General features: G+C 42.0%; 1 protein-coding gene across 1 annotated transcript in view; it reads left to right on the top strand.

Annotated features, from left to right (window-relative positions):
- Window positions 1-17,989, top strand: part of NICOL1 (NELL2 interacting cell ontogeny regulator 1) — a 123,482-nt gene extending 105,493 nt beyond the window's left edge. The window contains exon 4 of the mRNA XM_069632128.1: window positions 17,465-17,989. Coding sequence (XP_069488229.1) covers window positions 17,465-17,530 — 66 coding nt within the window. The 3' untranslated portion in view covers window positions 17,531-17,989. The remainder of the gene's footprint in view (window positions 1-17,464) is intronic.
- Window positions 17,990-22,345: the final 4,356 nt, after the last annotated feature.

The raw sequence follows: 22,345 nt of genomic DNA, 5'->3' as shown, positions 1-22,345 counted from the left end.
AGTGCGGCACCTTAAAAGGACCTCTTCCCTCCCGCTCCCTACTCTCCCCGTCTGCCAGCCCCCATCCCGTCCCTCACCAGCCCCCACTCATCTGAAGCAGTGCCGTGTCGACCTTACCCACCAGCCATGACGCTATGGAAATGGGAGAGAGGTCATATTAGGTGAGGATGCCTTTATGTGAAACAAAAGGTTGTGTTATCACTGTAACAAGTTGATTCACACAAATATTTTTCTGTTTGCACCCCACGGGTTAGCCTTGGGGTGCTAATAGCTATATAAGCAGCTGTTCTGGGGTCTTCACTGGGTGGTAACAGTACTGGGACCAGCATTAAAGCCCTCACCTTTCTAGGCTCTATAACTTGGGGCCCCAGGGCGTTACCATCCAGTGATGCACCCAGAACAAGTGCTTATTGCTACAATATGACATTTTACCCATCACTCTAACATTATTTATATTATTAAAATAATTTCCTTTAGTAGCTAACCTATTAGTATTAACAATGCTCTTGCAGTAGCACTAAAATACTGTGTGAATACAGACAGTACAAGATCAGTATATTTAGCCAAAATATGTTCTCACCATTGTCACACTAATATAAAATGAAATGTATTTAAATCTGACAGTTTGTAAATTAAAATGCTAAAACATATTTATCAAGCATTTCCAGTATGGCTCAAGCAAACAGTACTTTATATCTTGGGCATTTGACAAACGGCAAGCCAGATGTTATTGTTGGTAGGTTCTTCAACAAAGAAGTAGTATTTAAAGAGCAACAGATCTAGTGTCAAGAGATTGTAAAGTGCCAAGTGATTTTACTCGAGTCTCTTTTTCTCTTTAATGTAATAGTAGAGGGTGGCTCCACTTCAGGATGAGTCCAATTAAGATCCCACTAATTGAAGGTTGTAATTTGACCATCTTAGATGTCAACCCACTTGCTTGATGAAGAGGTGTTGCCTTACTTGGATGAACTCCTGCAGGGCTTCAATACATGGGACTAGTGGGCTCTGTAGTTCATCTTTGGAGTCATGCTGTAATGATAATGATAATGATGTGTTATTTATATAGCGCCTTAATCCAAAGCGTTTTGCAGAGCACATATTTGCATACAATATCACCCAACCGAAATTGGTACTCATTTATCGACCTTGGAAGGATGAAAGGCTGAGTTGGCCAATTAATTATCGGCAGATTGATTTATTAAACGTAACGAGTAAGATCTTTGCATCATTATTAGAAGGAAAATTGGAAGCCTGGACACAGAAATTAATCCGGTTTCAGGAAGAGGTTGGGCATCACTAATCATATATCTTTTCCAGAAAGAGGCTATGATTATAAACAAAAACACTTTATATTGCCCTTATTGATTTCACCATGAAGTTTAATAAAGTCAATTTGGTAAAACTGTGGCAGAAATTGAACAATTGGGGATGCCCTAGTCCCCTTCTAGAGATTCTGATACATTTTCACCATAACATGCAAACACATACAAGACTAGATAGAGAAGGCTCTTTAACTGAGCTTGTAATTTCTTGTGGTTTATGCTAGGGCTGTGTCCTGGCCTCAGCCTTGTTTATTTTTAAATTGCGGACACTATTGAATATCTGGAGCGTAATCATGTTTCTCCACTCTGTCTCCGGTCGCTATAGCTACAACACCAGACCTAGGCATGCACGTTTGCCTTTCTTGACCAGACCCTGATAGGGTTGCAACATTCAATGTCCTCCCTAGCGGCCTTTACCAAGGAGATGGATTTAGAATTAAATCTGTTTGAATGAAACATTTTGATTTTTTTGCTTCAAACAAAAGATCCAAAAATATGTAAATGATATCTTAATCATGTTGAGCTGGAGGAGGTATCAAATTGGAAATATTTTGGTTTTATGGTCATACAATAATGCCAATGAATTAAAAGACATGACGTCTCACGTTGGTGCCTTTGTGGTACAAATGAAAAAATGCAATCCTAAATATGGCAGATTTTCCATAAAATCTATCTTAAAATTCTACAAAGTCAAAACCGTTCCTGCGCTGTTATATGGAGCTGAATTTAAAAGTACCAACTTTCCTTGGTCTAAGGTCGAAGGGAAACAATGGTGTATTTTTTGTATATGCCACAAGGGGTTCCCATCTCAGTCTGAACTGGCCCTTTCATCTTTGCAGGAATAGTAGACTGTGAAACGTCTCTATAAGCTTAAATTCAGACTTTCTCTGATCATTCATTATTTCTGATTTATACAAACTGCACGACACGGTTCTTGTGCAGTCCTCAATAGTTGTATAATGCATTGTTCTAGTCTTTTAGAAAACATTGAGGCAACTAAAGAAGAACTAGTCTCCTGTCCAGATGTCATATTCTTACTTGTGTCATAAAGATAATAGACTAAATCATTTCCCCAATTATTTAAAAATGTTTCCTTGTGACATTTGGAGATCTACCTTTATTAGGTATAGGTTCCATATTCTTCTGACTATGGAAATACTAGGTTCTAGATGTAAGTTGAATCAATCTCTTATGTGTTGCTGTTTCTGTTTGAGGACCAACAAATTAGAGACTTTGGAACACTTATTTGTTGAGTATTCAAAACTACTTCCCTGAAGCGGAAAATATATTTGCCAGATTTATTCATGATATCAATTGTATTCATACCAAAACCTTTTGGAGCAGAATATTAAATGGAAACTTAACTTCTATTACTATTACAGCTGTTATATATATTCGAAAAGTACCTGTAGACCGAGAGTCATATTTGAATCTCCTTGTAATGGAATGGAGTAGTGATCTCTCAAATTCATTATACAACTTTGGAAGTGTATTTAATAAATGATCGAATATAATGCTATTGATGTATGATATGATGTTTTGTAATTATATTAATACCTTTTGTAAAGGTTCCTAATAAACTGTAAGCACATTAAAAAATATAGATTTTTTTAAATGTTATTTTTGATTCGATTTACATTTTTTACTTCTTAGGTGTTTTAATTAAAATTGGATTTTTGTCCCAATTGAACCATTTGAATGATTTATATTAATTTAATATTGAAATGTTAACTTAGTTTGTATCAAGGTTGTCCACATTTTGCCTGCTGACCATTTAAGACCTGTTTAGTGAGTACATTTATGCTATTTTCATACATCCCTTTCTTTGGACCCCACTTTCATAATCTTTTCATCCACGTTGCTTAAAGGGAACAACAAGGAATCTTCGATCTACATTGAAGAATCAAGGCTCAAGTGGCAGCTCGGGTAGATAGCGTCTGGCATCTATCTTCTTGCCCACTCTCCCAGTGGTTAGTTTCCACAAAGTAATTAAGACCCAAGCTAAAGAGATCAGGACAATGATTGATTTAGACTGGATGGTCTTATTGGAATTTGTAGCAGCACTGGTAGACATAATACAAACATTCCTAGAATTTGCAGTATAACATTGAGAAGGGCAAATACAAAGCACTAGCCTACAGTAAAAATATCCATGCTCAATACTAGGCAAAGTAATTTAATTGGTTACAAAATGGTTAATAAAAATGAAAACAGCTCAATAGAGGAGTTAATAGGATTGACTAAGACATCCTTAATATTAAGGAGGTATAATAGCAGAACAAGTGAAAAGATTGGAAAAAGAAAGTTGCCAAATTAAGTAAAGATACAAGAAACTAAAATGTTTGTCAGGAACAATTTAATTATATTTTTGAGGGCTTTCCCTGACAATGAAATAAGCAATAATAAAGATGATAGGAGGAGGTGTGGTCTAGTAGCTTTAATGATGGCTTTCCAACTTGAACACCTTTCCTTTCATCTTTAATTTGTAACTTTATCATAAAGGAATTGTGTCATTCTGGGTATATTACCTTATCAGTTTGTGCCTAAGAATATAAAAATGCCTAATGAAAACATGTCAAATAATATATGTCAGTGAGGTTTCTAACACTGTAATACTGAAAATGTCCTACCGACCTGCCCACCACATCCTAGTTTATGAAAAGTAGTTTTAACTAACCACTCTACAAATATTCCACTATATATAGCATCTTATATTTGCAATGCTTCTGCTTTAATGTTGCTGCACCTTGACACTATTTCTGCTCTTTATAGAAATAATCATATATTGTAAAATATGTTGTGGGAAATACATGACTTAGAGTCTGATTTCAAAATTGCTAGTTATACCTCAAACAATAGGAACAAGACTCTCCAAAATAGAGGTCGATGAGCATGTGTACCAAATGACACAGAGAAAAGGACATTGGCAAACAGCAAGACATACAAATACATAGGACCGAATATAGGTTCAAAATTGACCATGAGTTATTTGGAGAACTAGGTATATTCTTGTAATATACAAAGCAGAATTCATGAAGCAAGTGTTCAAATGCAGACCAAAAGAATAAAGATAATGTTTATCTTTTGAATTAATACAGTTCACAAAACGATGTAAATGGTTTGGATGCAGGGGAGGTAAACCACCTCTGGCACATAGGGTATAAATTGGTCAAAGAAAGGATTGGTATCAAATATGGAAGATACCCCTGTCCCCTGCTCAACTTTGAAATGGATATGCCAGTCGATATCTTCAAATGAATTAATAAACTACAGACAATATAGTAGTTACAGTATATTCTGCAAATATATAAAGGTTAACATTAGTAGTATTCCAGTTAAAAGAATTTAAGTAGATAGATTAATTAATCCAAATTGTACAAAAGCTCTACACATTTTGGGAATGATCTTTCCTTCATCAGGAGCAATATCTTGAATCTGTTAACAATACAAATAATGATGTATTATGAACATCATAGAAAAATCAATAACAATTTTGTGTGGTAAATCATGGTGAAAGATGAAATATGATTGTCAATCAAATAGATATATTTTCGTCAACAACTTCATGGAAACTAATATGTAGCCATCATTTTCCATATGAGATACATACATACTACATTGCACTAAACCTATAGAAAGAACTATATGCCTCATGGAAATTATAATCATTCTTATTAGTCCGTAACAAGAAATACATCAGAAATTGTAGTGAATTGCTACATGTAAGGAACCCATGATACCAGTTGATGTTGTACAAACTGAGTAAATAGTTAAGAGATAATCCAGAAATTACATAATTATCAAATAAATCATGAACCTGAAATTAGGACACATCTCAAAAACGCTATGTGTATGTAAAATAATGAAGAACAAAATTGAAATAAGAGATGGCAGTTACCTGATATGTTATTAGGTATTGAATTGTGTATCCAACTTCTCAAAGATTAAACTGATCTCTGAAATATGTAAAAGATTCCAACATTGGCCAAGAGTTCTTTAATTCCTATGGAATGAAGTGGTATCCAAGTATGTTAAAAATATAGTATTTGGTTCATTGGTTTCCTACCAGAATGATGTTCTCCAAACTATTTGAAGAGCTATCTCTAGTAGGACTCAATAGCATTTTTGGGTGTTTCCTTTGCACAATACATCCAAAATGGTTGAAAGAAGAAAAAGTTATGACATCACCATTTAACATGTCTTATCATTCTGTAGAATTATATGTATAGTCACATTGACATGATTGAATACTGACAAACCTATTTTAATATATATCATTAAATAGAGTAATAATTCTAATCGACTGTGTAACCACATTGTTTATACCAAATACTGTGTTAATGGAAATGGAACTTGAGGACATAAACCTGATGCAAAATAAGAAATATCATTTCCACTTACATTCTCATAAAAGTTAGGTAGAACAGACAGTAGTCATTCCAAGTTGCAATCAAACAGTGTAAATAAAAATTGAAATCTTTATGGTTAAGGGAATATCCTTAGGTAAGTATGAGATTAAACATAAATGAAGTAATATGTTCCAAAATGAGAATACAATGGTTAGCCTTCGGCCTTGGATGTAACTCGACGATAGAACAAAAGTAATACAGAAGGTTAATAAAATAGAAAACATCCAAAAAAATATAGCAGATAGAAACATTGATGTAAATTACACAAATCTAATATGATCACATCTATATATTACTTATTAACCAACTATGTTAATTGAAATCATTTGACAACCCATAAATGGCATAACTTATTTGTGCTAAGGGGTTAAAGCCTGATCTAACTCAAATAACATAAATAGTGGCGTAATGCTTCAAGAATGATCTATCCAGTGGAGTTCACATTGAGCTGACATTTTCTGGAGATTCCCCCATCTGTGAAGTTGATGTATCATTTCAAGTACTACAAATCCCATTTGCAATATATTGGGTCTCCGTCCGAGTTCTAATGTTTGCTTTGTGTTCAGTGCATCTTTCTCATACTTTACGTGATGTCTGGCCTGAGTAAAATGGACCACACGGGCAACAAATTCCATAACGATATACACAGGCTATTTTTCACATGGAAACAATGTAAGGAAGTATCTGGACCCCACTAAAATGGCCAACATAAGTTACAAAAATCAGGACAATGATGCCACACGCCATGTTACGTGACACGATTTTGAATTTCTCTTAATCAGCATTTTGAGTTCAGTACGGTTTCGATTGGTGATTACAAATGCTTTAGCAACAGGATAGTCTTGATACATTTAATGAATGATGTCAGTAGATTTAAACTACATGTCTTTACTAATTAGGATGATAAATCGAGTAATAAAATGGAGATTATAAGGTATATTCTTTGATCTTTAGTTCATCTTAATAGAAGGTAACTTTGAATAGAAAAATTACCTTATTTGCACCGTACTACAAAAGCACAGACGGTCAGAAGACCCATCGGTTGTTCAGCTGCATAGGTATAATAGGTAAGGAAAGAGTTAAGTACTATTTATTAAGACAGATACTCAAATATATAAGAATAAGATCTCTATACACAAGCTTTTGTAGAGTTATAATCCGATATACATGACGAAGAGTACTTCAAAAGTATGTGTGGCGGTTAGTGAGTAAACATTTGGGGTCATAGCACTGATTGGAAACATCTGATTAGTTTTGAGTAACAACTGTTTTTTATTCTTGTATAGAAAGGCAGAGTAAAAAATCTGACAAAGGACATACCTGTTCCAAAATGCATAGAGAACATATATTTGCTGTTGAAATAGCCAGCAGCCAGTTAATTTCATTTGTCAAGGGCAACATTTCATCACATGAGGGTTTCAATTATGACAACAGATTTATTGAGGAATTGAATTTTCTTTTATCTGTAAACAAATCAGAATTTCCAATTGTTGGATTTTAAAGTGTTAAACAGAGAAACCAAGTCAGTTAAACCAATTATCTATAATACAATCTCTTGCTTCCTTAAATCACATGCGATTCTTTCCAGCATAGCTTTACTTGCTAACCAGTGCTCTGTTTGCAACTCTAGTGGAGATGTAGCTTTACGTCATGACTCACTGTCAAGAGGATTGTGCATGCCATTTACAACCACCAATGTTTTAGTTTCTCGCAATAACAATGTGGTGCAAACATCTGCACTATATACTACCACTATTTTGTCCTCAAGGTTTCAAGAGGTGCTCTGTCGTCAATGCACGTGGGTGCCTTGAGCTGAAAGTAGGTTCATATGTACCCGCACGCATCATTGGCAGAGCATTGGGGGTGTGGCTAACTGCCATGTAGAGCGGACATGTTTTCTGTGAGCTCCATGCTGATGTGCCATGATAAGCTGTTTTAAGTGACTTTAAAGTGCTCCGGAACCCTACAAGTTGCACCATTCGCCGCAGAACCTCTTCAGCAACTTTCGTACCGTCTCCCAGGTGGAGAAGAGACGGCTAACACCTCTACCCGGCGTGCGAAAAGTGTTGGTGGGTGGATTCAAAATGGCGGCTCCCGTGCCCTGATCCCTCGAAAGGCCGGAGCGCACTTTCACCACTGACAACGCTGCCAGCCGGAGGGGGAAGAAGATCCTGGGCTGCTGACCTGTGCCGGGCCTGGAGGAGGGGGCTGAACAGCTGCACTCATCGATTGAGAGGACCAACCCTGACGCCGCTGCCGGACTGCGCCCTACCCGCGGCGCGCGACTGGTCTGAGGTGTGCCCTGGATAGTCGCGACGGCCCCCGGTGCTGCAGAGGTAGGCGGGCGCGGCAGAGGGCCAGCCCGGACATCCACATTGGCGGATGGGTGCGTGGGGCCTGTGGCCGCGCATTACTCGACCCCCCCTGCGCCTGACTTCGCCGCTGGTAGCAATGCAAGAACTTGGGCTTGCCTCCCCGAGGCGCTGAGACCCCGGCTGTCTTTTTTTTCCCCGCCTGCATGAACCTTCATCGGGGGGAGGTGTTTGGGCGAAAACACCTGGCCCCTGCCTGCAGACTGACGCTCCGACGGACCGTGAGGCCCACTCTTGGGGCCCCCACCACTCCACAGCCGACAACAGGGGGGGCCGTACGGCGCACAGCGCGCCCGCTGGAACTGAGACACCCTTTGCTTCCCGAAATTGGCCTGCCGCCCCGCAGCTTCATATCATTGCCCTGTTGGCCCTGCGGCGGGAACGAGTGTCTCCCCTCCGCAGCTGCTGCTAGCGGCCTCCCGATTGCGCCCCCGGCATTCTCGGTACGGTGAGGCCCTGCGTTGACGATATGTCCGGCAGAGGCGGCAGGCCCAAGCAGCAGTGCCAGACCACGATGGACACCTTCGCAGCCTGCGAATCCCCAAATTCCGAGGGCACAAACAAGGCGGCCTCGGACGCTCAATCTAACCCCACGGCAGTTGCGGCTACAGAGCCTAGTAACACCCAGATACTCAAAGCCATCAAGATTTTCCAGGCAACGATGGAAAACAAAATTGACGCCGTTGCCACAGACCTGGGCCTCCTGCGTCAAGATGTCCGTTCCCTGGCCGGCAGGACAGAGGCGCTTGAAACACTGAATCCAAAACTCACCTCCTTCGAGACGTCGATGAGCTTCAGCAAAGGGTGAAGAACTTGGAGGACAGAGCCGAGGAGGCGGAAGGGAGGGGTCGCCGGAACAATATACGTCTCCTCGGGCTGCCAGAGGGTTCCGAAGGCTCCGACCCCACTAACTACATAGAGAACCTCATGCTACACGAGGTGGGACCTGGCAAACTCTCCCAGGGCTTCACCATCGAGAGGGCCCACAGATCCCTGGCTAAGAAACCACTGCCGGAGGCCCCACCCAGGCCGGTGATAGCGAAGGTTCTCAACTACAGGGATCGTGAAGTTATTCTGGCCTTTTCCCGAGCTGGCGGCCAAATCCAACGGGACTCTGCTAAAATCGCCATATACCCCGATTACAACTTTCAGGTCCAAATGAACAGAGCGCAGTTCATACACACGAATGCCAGATTGAAAGCCGCCGGGCTGCGTTATATGCTCCTGTATCCTTCTAGGCTTAAAGTGCTGCATAACAATAAGGCGCACTTGTTCGACACTCTGGGGCAGACCAGGGACTGGATGGACAGTTTACAGATCCCTGATATTGAGGAAAGGAAGCAGAGACCGAGATAACGATCCTCCTGTCATCCTGGTGGGAACTATACTTTTGTTTGAACCTCTACACAGCTGAATGGATCCTCCTTGCGGAGACCCGGAGTCCAAGTTCACTCCACCCCCTGATTGTTTCTTCCTTTTGGGTATATATACCCTCCCGTAGGGCACCTGGAGACCAATGCATGGTCCGACGGAGCAGAAACGGGACAGTCATAACGAGGGTAACCTCGCTGGGCCAGTTCTATGTTTGGGGATTTCACAGTTAAGGCGTGGGGGGTGGGAATAGGGGAGTTTTTTGCACAAGTTGGGGACATACACTTGAACATATCGAGACCACGGGAAGAATTCACATGCAACGCAGCACCATGAAGACCTCGAGCTCCACCTGTTACATACAATAAACCACACTACGCCTATGGCTGCCACAATAAGGGTCGTTACTTGGAACGTCAGAGGCCTGAACAGCTTCGTTAAACAACGGCGTGTCCAAACCTACCTGAAAAGATGCAAGGTCGGAATCGTCATGCTGCAAGAAACTCACTTAACTGCCAAGAAACTGGAAGCCCTGGCCAAAACTTGGCGTGGTACCCTAATAGGTTCGGTTTACTCCTCCTACAACAGAGGGGTTCTGATTTGGACTGCCCCCACTGTTCCTTTCAAACTCACTTGCACTAAAACAGACAACGAAGGTAGGATGGTGGTGGTGTGCGGCTCCGTCGAGGGCAAAGAGGTATGCCTGGTCAGCACTTACGCACCCAACCATGACGCGCATGTCTTCTTCCATTCCCTTTATACGCGACTCAGCCCGTATGTGGACAGAATTATGATATGGGGGGGTGACCACAACTGTACCCTTGACCCTCTGCTAGACAGATCAGATAACAAACACGATCGACCCTCCCCTCCAGCCAAAATACTTTCCAAACTAATCCAACAGTTGCAACTCAGTGACCTATGGAGGGTCCAGCACCCTGAGCAACTTGAGTATTCCTTCTACTCCCCACATCACGCCGTACACACCAGACTGGACTACATTTTTCTCAGCCAAACACAACAGTCCATATTTGTTGATGCGCGCTACCTGCCTAGGGTGCTGTCTGATTACTCTCCCCTACTGGTAACCTGGGAGGTGTTACCGCCTAACCCCCCTATACCCACATGGAGGCTGAGGGCTGAGGCCCTACTTGACCCTGTATTCAAGGAACGCATAAAAGATAGTACTGAGGAATATTGGCAAAATAACTTGCATAGCGTTAGATATTTGAGCACAACTTGGGCAGCATACAAGGTGGTCATGAGGGGCGAGATGATTGCAGCAGTTGGGGGAGCTCAGAGATCCATTACATCCTCGCTTGAGCACGCAGAGAGGGACCTGAGTATGCTCGAAGGCAGGGCTGACCCATCCCCTGACCAATTACAAAAAATGGCCGAACTTAGACAAACCTGCCTAACTTATTGAGAATCCCTCGGTAAACTGAGTTACGCCAAGCACACAGAGAGAATCCATGCTCTGGGAGACAAGCCGGGGAAACTCTTGGCTTGGCTCTATAAAAGGGAGACCCCCAGGCCACCCATCTGCCACATACTCACAACTGACGGCACAGCCGTACATACCCAACAAGAAATCAATTCGGTCTTTACCGAATTCTACCGTAGCCTGTACTCCGAAGCCCCGCCCCCCTCTGACACCAGGATCGAAGACGCCCTTGACATCATTGACCTACCTAAATTAGACTCGCAATTGGCTGAGACCCTTGATGAGCCTGTCACCTCCGACGAGGTCAAGGTGGTAATTAGATCGCTACCAGCTGGGAAAACCCCGGGTTCGGATGGGCTCCCGGGGGAATTTTACAAGACCTATGAGGAAACACTTGCCCCAATATTGGCCCAGGTCTTTAATGAGGCCTTCGAGCGTGGTACCCTCCCGGACTCCATGAGTGAGGCCGTGATTATACCCTAACTTAAACCGGGGAGGGACGGGCAGATTGTGGTTCATACAGGCCCCTCTCTATGCTTAATGTAGACTGCAAGATCCTTACTGCCCTGCTTGCGAATAGACTGCACAGAGTTATCCCTCTGTTGATCCATCAAGACCAAACTGGATACGTCCCGGGGCGCTCCATCACCGAGAACCTGCGCAGGTTACATCGTGTCATTTATAGCACTGAGGGAAGGCCGCAGAAACTTGCAGTGGCGTCACTAGATGCCACCAAAGCTTTTGATTCCGTGAGGTGGGACTGGTTGTATGCCACCGTGGCCAAAATGGGAATAGGCCCTGTATTCCTAAAGTCGACCCAGCTAGTTTATGCTAACCCCACTGCGAGAGTATGCACCAACAAAACCTATTCCGCTAAATGGTCCCTACACAGGGGCACCCGCCAGGGGTGCCTTCTGTCCCCCATGTTATACATTCTTGCCGCGGAACCAGTGGCGGCCTACCTGAGACAGGAATATGGGGATGGAGGCATTAAGATAGATGGGGTGACCCACCTCATCTCTATGTACGCTGACAACACCCTTTCGTACCTTCAAGACCCTGACCACCTCCTACCCTACATCGTGGAAACCCTGGACTGCTTCCACAAGCTCACCGGGATCCAGATTAATAGGAGCAAATCTTGCCTTTACCCCCTCGCAGCACTTTACACTGATGAATACAGATCCCTCCCCCCTCTAGATCTCGAATGCAGGCAACTTCTTTCAAATACTTGGGGATAACCATACACTGCAACCCTGGCACAGAACACATCCTTAATACCGTAAGGGCCAAAGACTCTCTCACGAAATCCATGGAATTCTGGGGTAGGCTCCCGCTCTCAATGGCCAGGAGGGCTGGTCTCCTTAAAATGGTCGCCCTTCCCCGCCTACTACATAACTTCACTAACGTCCCCTTCAACAACCCCCCTCATTCTTCAAAGATCTCAACAAACTCTGTAGGGGCTTCCTCTGGCAGGGAGGTATGCATAGGGTGGCGTTGGAGACTCTCCAAAGACCATACGAAAGGGGCGGACTTAAGATCCCCAACTTTGAGCTGTACTTCCTTGCCAGCCAGCTGAGACATGTCACGCAATGGATGGCCGATGAGAGCACGACGGACACTCGCCTCCTCCAACCGGCCCTCCCCCAGTTGTTACTAAGAGACATACTGTGGGCCGTGGAGGGTGCTACGAGACACTGCCCTTACCTCGCCAAGCTCGGGATCCGGCTTTGGAAAAGGGCCTGCAAGCTGGTTGGGTTTGACGACCCGTTCTCCCCACAGATCCCCATTGCTGCACTTATGGTTAATCACTCTTGGGGGCAACTTGAAACACGCACACAATGGGAGCCCCTCGGGGTGGCCACGCTTGGAGACTTGATTCAAGAACAGGAAATCCTAACTTTCTCGGAACTCTGTGAGGCCATGGGCCTCCCGGCAGGACAGTTCCTGTTGCACAGGGTGGTCGTACAGGCCTTGCACAAGAGATGGCCGGTCGCTGCCGACCTGACTGTGGAAAATGAATGCATCGAAACGATACTGAACTCCGCTGATGGAGGCCATGAAACCTCACAAATCTATGAGGCCCTGTTGTGGGGTACGACCAGGGGAGACCTTAAATGCAGAAGTAAGTGGGAAACTGAACTGGGCCTTTATTTTGAAGATAAAGATTGGGGTGACATAACCCACTACCATAAGAAAGTTTCCAGGAACGCCCGCTTGCAGTTTATCCAGCTGTACATCACCAATAGAGCGTACCTCACACCTGAAGCCATATCAAGATTCACAGGTGCTGGAACCCAATTATGCCCCAAATGCAGTGAACCCAGGGCAGGAATGACTCAAATGTTCTGGGGCTGCACAGTAATCGGGGAGTTCTGGTCACAAGTGAAGGACAGAGTGGCCGGCGCAGACATCGAAGTTGAGGTGGACGAGCCTACGGCCTGTATCCTGGGCAGATATAGGCGAAACAGGAAGAACAAACCTCTAACCAAGCTCACTGACCTTATATACATAACCGCCAAAAGACGTATTGCCATGGGGTGGAAAAGCCCCAGAGGTCCACATATGCCCCTATGGTGGGGAGACCTTACGAATTGGATCGTAGCTGAAACCGCGGCGTGAGAAACGGCTATCCATGTGCAAAGACTAGATTCCAGCGAGAAACTACACCGTTGGGTTGCCCTGACGGTGCCCTTGCTCCACCCTGAGGCGGGTAATACGGAGCAGAGTGGAGAGAGTTGCCCGGGAGCAGGCACGGACTAGAGAGGAACAGTGAACTAACCGTGGTCTTGGGGGGGAGGGGGATTGGGGGGTTTGGTATTTCCTTGATATGCTTGACCAATCGCCAATGATATTTGTTTTCTTTCTTGTTTACCTCATGTTATTAAACCAATAAACAAATAAAAAAAAACAAAAATCATTGGCAGAGCATTGGTGGAACAGAGCTAAGAATACTGGCCGGAGAAGTGAGCAGCCACAAAAGCTGTAAGTTCAATTTTCACCACAAATGTCCTTATATATATTTTGCTCTTGTCTTTATTAATTATTATTATTCTTGAGCAATATAAGCAACTATTTACCTTTTCAGTATGCCCAAATTATATTTTGAGAGATAATTGAAAAAGAAAACCTGAAAAAACCTAAAGCATGCTGTTACCATAAAAAAATTATATCTAATTTTCTAGTTTAGCCATTTAGTGAGCTAGAAAATAAGGGTGCAGTTGAAATGGAGGGATAAACATTGAATTGTATTTGTATAAGTAGAAATACTATATAGATGGTGCTGAAAAGCTTCAAGGAGGGTGTTATCTTGGGGAACTGGCTGAGATTTCAGGATGTTATAATCGGCATAAACGCATATATTTAACTACTTCAGTCACTCAAAGCGGATTTGGCAAACTCAGGCTCTGTAAACCCATCACATGTTGTGATGAGTAGGACACTACTCTTTTCTTTTTATCAAAAGTCAATTAGAAGGTTATGAGCCATGCATAAAGAGCTTCACTATCTTCCTTAATTATTCTGCTTTTTTCAAAGTTGAGTATCTGGCCTGTCAATTTAACAATTTCAGAACAGTAGCAATGACTGCATCTCTGCCAATGTGCTTATTCAGATGCTGCTTCTCTCCATCCACACATTCATACATTCCCATGTACCCCTGTAGAGCTGAAATAGCTTCAGTGTGGCTAGCCCCCCAGGACTTGTATTAGCATGGCCACATCCATATGATTGCTCACTGATGATGTGCAATTCTGACCCACCCCCATACTTGATTTTACAGCTGTGAGTGTTCAGCGAGGGCCTTGCATACTAAACCATGTATTATAATGTTAGACCAATGTAGGCCATAACACTTTATATTCTTAAATAAAGTAGAGCATTGGTAGAAAGGTTCAAACCCACAAGGTTTACGTAATTTTTCAATGTCGGTTAATCTACACTATCAATATTCTGTTTATTAAACTTTAATACGTTCATATTATGCTACTTTACACTGGGTGCTAACGGAGGATGACATTCAGTGCCTACACTATAGGTCAGAAGATAATGTAACATGTTGGGTAAGGCTAAACTTTACGCATGAACAGTGCAGTGTGCTCCATGTGCCGCACTGTACAGCGAATGAAGAGGTGCAGCTAGTTTTAATGTGTGGAAGATGGCTTCCCGAGATGCACAAAATTGCATTCCTGCAAAGGGACATTGCTTGTCAGCCGAGGGCACAAATGCCTGTGAAAGGTACTGTATTACACCATCAGCAATTAACATGCCCTTTATTTCCCTCGGACAACTGGACCCCTTGCCACAAAGAGGCTCCTATGAAATGCATTCTAGGAACATGCCTCAGCAGTGTAGTTCGACAACAGTCACACTCTAAAATAGATTGGGGATTTTTGAGTCCTAGAGTAGTGATATGATATGATGTGGCATTTATAACGCGCCTACATACAAGTGTTTGAAGGCACGAAACACATAAAGCATAACGAAGGAAAATGAGAAAAAACTGACAAAGAAGAGGAGGAGGGAGGCTGGTCACCTTGTTCACAATGTATATCTATTTCTCCAGTTTACCAAATCTTCATGCATATATTTAACAGAAAAAGTCCTTTTGACACTTGGAACCTAGTAAGGCAAGAGGAGCAACAACAAAAAAAAAAGAGATAAACCCTTTGTGTAGTTTTACATCCTCCAAATAACAATTAATCAAATCTGTCACAGGTGCCAGATGGACATCAGTACATTATTCCCAAGAGGCGCCATAGCTTTTCCAATTTTTATAGCCCAGGGGTGTTGCTGGCTCTGGAAAGGATCGGGGTCTAGGCTAATGTCACAGCTGTCAGGACTCGGGGCTAGCTAGCCTTTTGGTTGTAGCCCCTGAGCTTTAATCCGGGGCTACAACCAAAATACCTGGGGCTATGTCCTCTACAACCCCCCTAGCAACGCCTCTGCTGTAGCCCGCAAGACATTTTGTGAGACTAAATTACTATTTATATATTTTAATCAGAAAGCAGCTAATGATTCAGAGTTGTGGCTTAACGTAAAATCCACTGGTTTTCCTCTGGCGGTAAAGAACCTATTTTAAGTTTCATTAGGCCAGCTATACTGCAGTTTTCCACCGGTGGAAAACCACGGCCGTCATTTGGAGTTGCCAGGGGTCGCACCTGCGACCCATGAGATCTCCCTTGCTACCCCTGTGGTTTGCCTTGCTACCTGTAAAAAAAATCCTTTTTTAAAAAACATCTTTTTTGTGGTTATATTGACGCACCTAGGCTGTGGCAGCACCATGTGGCTCTTTGTTTCTGGAGTGGCTGGCGTTCTTGTCAGGCCTCTTAAAAAACAGGGGGTTGCACAAGTGTAACATTTTGAGCAGTGACCCTAAATAAGAAATAATAGGAATAACAAATGTATCTTTCCGGAATTCTATACAATAATTGCTAGACTCATTAAAGGTTTATTTCAGGCACACTTCAGGGGGTGAGTCACGGATTTAGTCCCTCAGAGTGGGGTCAAATGACATTACTTTCTGTGATGTCATCAGAGGTCAAGAATCATGTGATGTCACATCCACTACCCCTGGCATTTTGATGAAATGACGTCCCTGTGGAAAGCCGGTGCAAAATCTTCAAGTTCCAATTGCAATGTATGGGGCCCAGTGGACTTTCTGTGGAAAGCCGGTGTAATACAAACCTACAATAATAACTTTTTTGCCACCCTAAAACCAGTGGGTTTGGCGTTATGCTACACTCTAAATCAGGCCCATGAAGTGGAAAATTGGGGATTAACACTTTGTTTCTAAGCGGTTTTCCAAAGAGCTTACAATTACAAGAATTACCTATCTCTTTGAGTTTTACTTTTGCTGTATTCTTTGCCTTCTTGCAACTACATGGTAAGATTTTCTCTTGTATGTAGTTGCTGTTTTGAAATGACACACTTTTCATTAGCTTTGATAGCACCAATTCAAGCTAGTTTTAACCTGTAATGTTTACTATTCCTTTTCATCACCCAGTCTTTTTTTTGGTTCCATTTATAAGATTCTTCTGGATACAAATGTTGCAAAAGTTTTCTTTGAGGTTGGAAGCTTTTATAGCGTGTTTTACCATATCTCCAACGTTTTTATTAAAATGTATACCGTTTACAAAAGGAAACAGAATTGTGCATTTCTCAGGTTTCCGTGAGTGCAGTGCTGATTTGGAAATATTGACTGAGTTCTATTTCTTTTTGTGAATGTGGTGCATTTTAATACGTAAATCACACACCTAAAAAGAGTGTAGGGAGCATGCATTTCTTTTTGGAATCATAAACAATAAATCCTTCTCAATATGTGCCCCAAAATTCTTTAAACTTCTTTTTGGTTGAACTATACATAGGCTGTGATTTTACAGATTTTCTTAAAGGGATAATTTCTTAGATGCAATTCACCAATGAAATTTGCAACTTTTGCTGACAAATTATGGACATGTAAATGACAGCTACAAGCATACCTCTGTAGAACAAATGTGCACATTTGAATGCCTTTGCACTAACTTTGCATGTCAATGTTATTTTCAGACGGAGACCCTCCTCCTGCGAGCGGAGAAGCGAGGCCTGTGCGACTGCCTGCCGTCAATCAACTGAAAAGGACTCGAGGAAAAAGCTGGCGGAAGGCCTTCACATTCATGACTATTCTTCAATGTACTGAACAGCTTCTTGAGCTTGAATTCCAGATGGAAGTGCATGCATCACACAGTGTTTTACAAACCTTCTTTTTACAAACAGACACAGCAAATTACCTGGGACATGTTCCTTGATGCAAGGTTATACATGCTTTCTCCTACCACATATAAATTATGGACCACTGAAACGTCACAGAAGGATACAACATCGTCCATTATCCTTGCTTTATGCTTCATCTTTACCATGAATTTATTTAATATGTATGTTCATCTTCAATTCTATAGAAACCTCCAAATAAATGTAACCTTAAGAACGCGCAGGCCTAATAATCTAGCCTTGAAGTCAAGGTTTACCATTCTGTACTGTGTCAACTTTTATGAAGAAAACGTGTACAACAGTTATTAAAAAATCTTAATGCCATTCTACAGTGTTTTGGCAGTACGTGCAAGCATGCTTATTTGGTATAGATATTGCTTGAACCCTAATGTTCTGTTAAGTTTTCACTGTTGAGTCAAATATTTCATTTTCAGTGGAACTAGTGGACAGATGGACAGATGTAAAGGAATTCAGAAAGAATTATGTTTGCTTACAGAGGGTGTACATTTAACCAATGTCTGCTTATGACCTATGGCGGTAAATGATATTCCCCGTACACCTGGGTGGACACCGATATAACATGAATATGTGGAAGTGTCACCCTATTCACAAAAGTGAACTATTTCTGCACCTTATATGGTCTGGCCCAGCGTAACGCATGCATAGCATAACCTATCCCCTTGTAAGCCATAGGGCAAGTCAGACATAGGAAGACCATATATTCTTTTTTTTTCCCAAAACACATTTATTACACAAAAATATGTTTAGTACATTTTCCCTTTTCCTCTCTACTGTGTACTCATTTCGCTAAGAAGTAATGCACTTTAGCGCCTCTCCACATAATCACAAAAATGACCTTACTCAAACATCTTGCCACTGCACCGAAACAGCACAGGACACAAGGGCAGTGGGGAGGATCATGTAGGGTCTTCGTGGATGGCAGTGGGAAAGATTGTTGGTGGAAACTGAAATGTGGGGGGAGGCCCATTTGAAAACAAAAAGGGGTTCATCCACGTTCTGCGTATCAGGATTTTCTAGGTTCATGAACCCACAGCAAGCCTAAAAATATATAGCCCTGGTAACCTATTGAAAAAATGACTATTGGCAATTCAAGAGGTTATCCAATCAGACCTCCACTAATGTAAATTACATTGTACACTCTTTATTTGACATTACATACGTTTTCAGTTCCATGAGTGCCCCCGACATGGTTCCAGTTTCTGGACCTTGTTTAGTATTTTGATTCTCTTCCCAAGGTGGTCAATAAGACCCTAGCTTCAGCAGCAACCATTAATTTCTTTTTAGCCCAAAAATATTATCTATTTAAATTAATGTTACTTGTACAGTCAAATAAAAGCATGTTTAACTGAAACAGTCATACAAAATAAATAATAGAGGCACACCATTTACAGGATTTTGTACTCAGATGCGTCATTGTAATAATCATTTATATTTAGATAGGAAAATACTGCTTTCAGTATGTAAATTCATGTCGTGCATCAAGCCAATTGACCTCAATAGAAAAAGTGAGATTCATTTGCATCACAGTACCCAACATTCTGAAGCTGTGGCCTGTGCAGTTGAGATGATACGGTAGAGGAAGGAACCAGCCCAAAGATTTTAGTTTCGGTTTGAAAACAGTAGGGTTACAAAAAGTCGATAGATTTACTCAAAATTTCAAAGAGATGATCCCTTATGTGCCCAAAGTGAAAGTTTCAGAGTGGTCCCTTGCTTAGTCTGTGGTCATACTCTTAATGATTTCCTTCATGTATATTTTAATACGATGTAACTTTGTGAGTATTTCCTATCATGAAGCATCCCAAACCAAATACATCATAAATATCTCTTTGAAGCCGAACATACGCAAAGAAACTCAATGTAACGTCATCCTCTTCTGTAGTGTACGATTTGAAAGAAAGGTGGCAAAAAGTAAGTCACCACTTAGATACATTTTACTTTTCAGTCCTTGACTGCCTGCATTTTCACATGCAAATTGAGATTTTTGTAAAAGCACTTCATTGTACGTTTTCATTTCATAAATGAGGCTGGGGGTGAGAGTAGCATGCATTAATTACTCTTTGACCCAACATCGGCAATGAAAAGCAAATTGTACTATATTTCAAATAAATCCCCAGTATTTTAAGTAATCCCATTTGTCCAGAAGCATCTTCACCTCTTTCTTCTATTTGCTCCCTGATAGGTACTTAAACAACGTTTTGATGAGTTGTTTGGGAATTCAAACAATCTCTTCAAATTACTTAAAACTCCCCCTCCAAACCCAGACCTTCATTCATCGAGGGTCCCACCATGCTAGGAAACATGGAAAAACAAATATTTCAGTAGAAGAAAGGACAGGTAAAATGACATGGAGGGTTGAACTATGTTTAAAACCTAGCACACTACCTCCATCTGGGGGACCAATCCACTGTTCTATAATAAAACAAGCTGAAAGGGGAGGCACTAATCAAATTCCCTTGTGGTTTCACTGGGTATCTCTTTGCTAGCAACTCTTCACCGAAGTACCGAACACTGAGACATCAATCCATGCCAGACCCGTTTTTTACTTGATCCAATGAGCTATAGCAGATGGAAAACTATGTGATGAAGAGTGGCCAAGCTAATGAAACAAAGTTTAGGCTTCGGCCTGATAGCCTTCGTTCTTTCCACGTGACAATCAGCTGAGCTTCTATACAGAGCAATGGTAAAAGTAGTCATTGTCCTTCGTTTCAGCTGAATAGCGAACACCATTCGCAAAAAGGGAAACACTGGAAATGCCTAAAGCTACCAAGTTCATTCGCAAAAAGGGAAACACTGGAAATGCCTAAAGCTACCAAGTTCATTCGCAAAAAGGGAAACACTGGAAATGCCTAAAGCTACCAAGTTCATTCGCAAAAAGGGAAACACTGGAAATGCCTAAAGCTACCAAGTTCAAGGAAAGCAGCCATAAGATCACCGGAACGTTGTCTCGAGAGGATAGCTCAATCGCAGGGATCGCCTTGGAATCAAGACGACGTTGAGCAACACAGGTTCGATCCCCGGCCCGGGCTTAGAAACCTCTGGGTATTTAGCACGTTATAAATAACCAATCACAATAACAATGTTCCTAGCAAAACTGTGGCATCTGTGACTTGGCTCAAATGGCTTGTTCTACTTTCACTCTTTCAGATGGAACGATTTTGTTCAAGCCTTTTTAAACCCAGCATATCCTTGCTGGTATTTGCACATGCCCCAATGCTCCAACCACAAGGCTAGAGTGATGATATGCTGCACTGATGATCTCTAATAAGAGTGAAACTGGTATATCTGCAGCCTTTAGAACTGTATGTTTTGGCTTGAAGAAGCTATGTATAAAATAGCACTGCTCTGTAAAACAAAAGCATTTTTCTGGAGCTAATGGATTGCATTGTGGCTAATTAGCATACCCACATGCTTTGCTCACGTGGCTCTGAACTGGAGGTGAACTCCTAGTGACGGCTAAAGGGTGCTGTTGTTGCATGTGTGACTTGATTCAAATGGATTATTCTACTGGCACACCTCTAACAGGCAAGGATATGTTAGAGCCACCCCCTCTTAAGAAACCACAAAACAATTTCCATTCCCCACATCTTTGTGCTCTGGGATCATGGATGCCTGGCCCATCACAAAGATTTCATACGTCTGGGAATCATTTGGTGCTGGCCTGTAGAGCAACCTGTGATTGATACCTGACCTGCAAAAATGGCAGAACTGTAACCATTAATCAATTCAAAAGACACACACTACTGGAAATGATGAAAAAGAAAGTTAGACACCCTACCAGCTGGATTGCCTAAAGCAGTTGGAGAGATAGCCCTTCCTTGTCCTGAATACCCAAGACTCCTGAAATGAAGCGCTCACATTTGTGAAAGGCCTGGGTGATCTCAGAATCCCATGAAACCTTGCAAGCTGCCAGAAACAGGCACTCTGAAATACTAACGGAAAAGGAAGGCCCTCCATTCTGTCAGAATATCCTCCACGTGTGGAAGATGCAGCAGAGGAAGACACCACAGATGAATTAGCCATACCAGTGTGGCCCACGCCAAATCACATGTGAAGGTCCTCTTGAAATCCGTGAAAATGGCAGATGTATGGAAGAACATGACGGCAGCACGTAGAAACAAATCGGCCACGTTTTCCTCCAGACCTGGCTTGCATCTATAGAGCTGAAGGACATGATGAGCCTACACTCGCCCCAACTGTTCTAGGCCTTCAAGGGCTGAGGCTCTCTCCTGGTTTATAGATTGATATGAATGAGGTACTGACATAGGCGAACTGTCCTTTGTGTGTTTGTTAACACTAATTGTAAGTTCCAAAATCAAAGCAGGCCTGGAAAAACGTTCTCCCCTTTGCTAGACAAAATCAGATGAATTTGGTCAAGTTTCTTATGGGAACATTTTGAAAGTAAGTAGATCCATTAACCCCTTCTTAATGAATTTCATTTTTTATTTTTCTATTAATTTGCCAATGGTTTAGGTCAAACCTTTCACATTACAAAGGATACAATACAGCAACACACTTGAATAATTCGAACATATAAACGATAGTACAATGTACTATACATCACCTTATGATTACAATGATCACATCATTTAGCTTATTTCTATTTCGTTTCTAAGATTGCTGATACATAATTAATAACCGCTATACCCAAGGAAATATGGC

Source organism: Ambystoma mexicanum, chromosome 6q (assembly GCF_040938575.1).
Source record: "Ambystoma mexicanum isolate Mex_15411 chromosome 6q, UKY_AmexF1_1, whole genome shotgun sequence".
Taxonomy (NCBI): Eukaryota; Metazoa; Chordata; class Amphibia; order Caudata; family Ambystomatidae; genus Ambystoma; species Ambystoma mexicanum.
This window is presented reverse-complemented; position numbering and strand designations above follow the sequence as displayed.